The 2,698-nt window shown below is 49.3% G+C and overlaps 1 protein-coding gene across 1 annotated transcript in view; it reads left to right on the forward strand.

The window, feature by feature from the left end:
- The first annotated feature begins 1,749 nt into the window (after positions 1 to 1,749).
- Positions 1,750 to 2,698, forward strand: part of LOC310812521 (nuclear receptor ROR-alpha A-like) — a 22,664-nt gene continuing 21,715 nt past the window's right edge. Inside the window, exon 1 of the mRNA XM_083681131.1 lies at positions 1,750 to 1,800. Within this exon, the coding sequence (XP_083537257.1) occupies positions 1,770 to 1,800 (31 nt within the window). The 5' untranslated portion in view covers positions 1,750 to 1,769. The remainder of the gene's footprint in view (positions 1,801 to 2,698) is intronic.

The raw sequence follows: 2,698 nt of genomic DNA on the forward strand, positions 1-2,698 counted from the left end.
TAACCAATCCTGATAATTTGAGTCACTTCTCAACATTTTACTGGTAAAGATTTGGACCTCCTTTTTCACTGCCATTTTGAAAAAAAAAACCTACTTAAGTGATATCTCTATGTGATATTAGATGTGAGTTACCATACCTTGACTATTCCCACTATATGTGTGTGTATGTACTGGTACTTGGTAGAGTTTGGAAAAGGCCTAGAAATTCATCACAGACATTGTATGAACCTGAGACAGTTAGACACCAAGGTACAGCACAGCGCAGAAACAAGCCTCAATCCTAGAAAACATCTCAGCCTTTATCCATTGCGCACAACAGCAAAATTGCAGCACTGCAGAGTAAGGAAAGAAGAAAGACACTCGCTGAGAAGAGTGGAGAGAGAGAGAGAGAGAGAGAGAGAGAGAGAGAGAGAGAGAGAGAGAGACTGCTGGAAAACTCACCTGAGTTACTACCAACCACTGTATTTACTGCACATGCCTTTATAGAATAATTTATATATTTCCCGAAATAAGCCAGATCTTGCTGTCCTTGCCTGTTTCGTGTGTGTGTGTGTGTGTGTGTGTGTGTGTGTGTGTGTAAGCGTTGAAGCCGTATAATAGCGCTCCATAAGAGAAGGCTTCACGCACAGTTTGTGATGCTGTGTATTGATCTGATTCCCTTGGGAAGGTGCAGGTGAAGAGAGCAGGACTGAGCAGAAGCACGTTGGAGAATAAGGGAATAATGTTTATATATATTTAGAACAGGTGCTGCTGCTCTGCTTCTCTCACTGACGAGAGCAGAGGGAGGGAGAGGGAGAGAGGGAGAGAGGGAGAGAGCACTAGGAGTTATCCTGCCTGTCTGTCTGCTGGCCTGCCTGTCTGCCTGCTGGCCTGCCTATCTGCCTGTCTGTTCGTCTGTCTGTCTGCCTGCCTGCCTGCCTGTCTGCCTGTCTGTTTGTCTGTCTGTCTGTCTGTCTGTCTGTCTGTCTGTCTACTGGCCTGCCTGTCTGTCTGCCTGCCTATCTGCCTGTCTGTCTTCCTGCCGGCCTGCCTGCCTGTCTGCCTGTCTGTTTGTCTGCCTGTCTATCTGTCTGTCTGTCTGTCTGTCTGTCTGTCTGTCTGTGTGCCTGTCTGTCTGCCTGCCGGCCTGCCTATCTGCCTGTCTGTTTGTCTGTCTGTCTGCCTGCTTGTCTGCCTGTCTGCCTGCCTGTCTGCCTACCTGCCTGTCTGCCTGCTTGTCTGTCTGCCTGCCTGTCTATCTACCTGTCTGTCTGTCTGTCTGCCTGTCTGTCTGTCTGCCTGCCTGTCTGCCTGTCTGCCTGTCTGCCTGTCTGCCTGCCTGTCTGACAGCAAACCAAACTCTCCACCCATCAGTGGCCAGGGGCCGGGTTAGAGGGATTAAAGAGAGGAGGAGGATGGAGGGAGATGGAGAGAGAGAGACAGAGAGAGAGAGAACACAGCCAGCAGGACCAGCTGCTTTACCAAAGCTGTCAAACTGCCCTCCGCTCCCATTGGCCGGCTGCTCTGTCCCTCAGAGCTGGGGGGGGGGGGGGGGGGGGTGGGGCTAGGAGGGTGATGTCACAGTCACATGGATGCTCATGCGGTGGCTATGGGAGGCAGTAGAGACAGCTGCAGCTCACACAGCCAGAGCACCACTTCCACTGGCGGTGTGTGTGTGTGTGTGTGTGTGTGTGTGGGGTAGTGAGAGTGAGAGACAGGGTGTGTGTACTGTACTGTACTGCGTGTGTGTGTGTGTGTGTGTGTGCACTTTTCCATGGACTTGGACTTACATGATGTATTTTGTGATTTCCGCCATGAAAGGTAAGTGGAGTGTGTGTGTGTGTGTGTGTGTGTATGTGTGTGTGTGTGTGTGTGTGTGTGTGTGTGTGTTCAGAGGGAGAGGCTGGCAGAGTAACAAGTGGTTTAGAACAAGGACGTGGGTCCTGCTTCTGCTTCTCTGTGACAGAGAGAGAGAGAGAGGGAGAGAGAGAGAGAGAGAGGACAAGGACTCAGTCCCCAAATGTGATCTGGGACACTTGTCCTGCTGTGTCGTCAATCTCTCAATTTGTTTACATGCTGCAAGAGTTATGAGTTATTATAATTGAGCAGAGTGGATATCGTACTGTGCATCTTGTGGATTTTAGGCTGAAATCATGACTTTCTCATTGAACCATTCAATCATGAACTTAAATCTTTGTAGAGATATCTTTTTTTTGCATGCATGTTCCCACAGTAGTACAACTGTCAAAGTGCTAGATTTGATGATATCCTTATCTCAGTGGTTATCTCAGTGGTTCTCCAATGAGGTCATAATATTATACATGACTGAGTGTTAAGTGTAGCCAACTGTGTAGAAAGCGGTTGGGAGAGTGAGTTTAAGATGTACTCGGAGAGGGGGAAGTGGGCACAGAAGATGCCCTCTCCCTCCCCCCCTCTCTCTCTATCTATCTCTCGCTCTCTCTGTCACTCTCTCTCTCTCTCTCTCTCTCTCTCTCTTTCTTCTACTTAATCCTGTTGTTCCAGTCCAGAGTGTATGTCTGTTATGAAAGGCGATGCACAGAGAGGAGGAGGAGGGGAAGGAGGGGGAGGAGTGGAAGGAGGGGAAGACTGTAGCATGTTTGTGGTTATAGAGAGTCTCAGTGAGGAGGTCCTCCTGGCTGAGTGAGACAGGCACTAGACAGGACAGCCATGTCTGATATTGGGGTCTGACATTGGCTTG

This window comes from Argentina silus, assembly GCF_951799395.1.
Source record: "Argentina silus genome assembly, chromosome: 11".
In the NCBI taxonomy this organism is placed as follows: domain Eukaryota; kingdom Metazoa; phylum Chordata; class Actinopteri; order Argentiniformes; family Argentinidae; genus Argentina; species Argentina silus.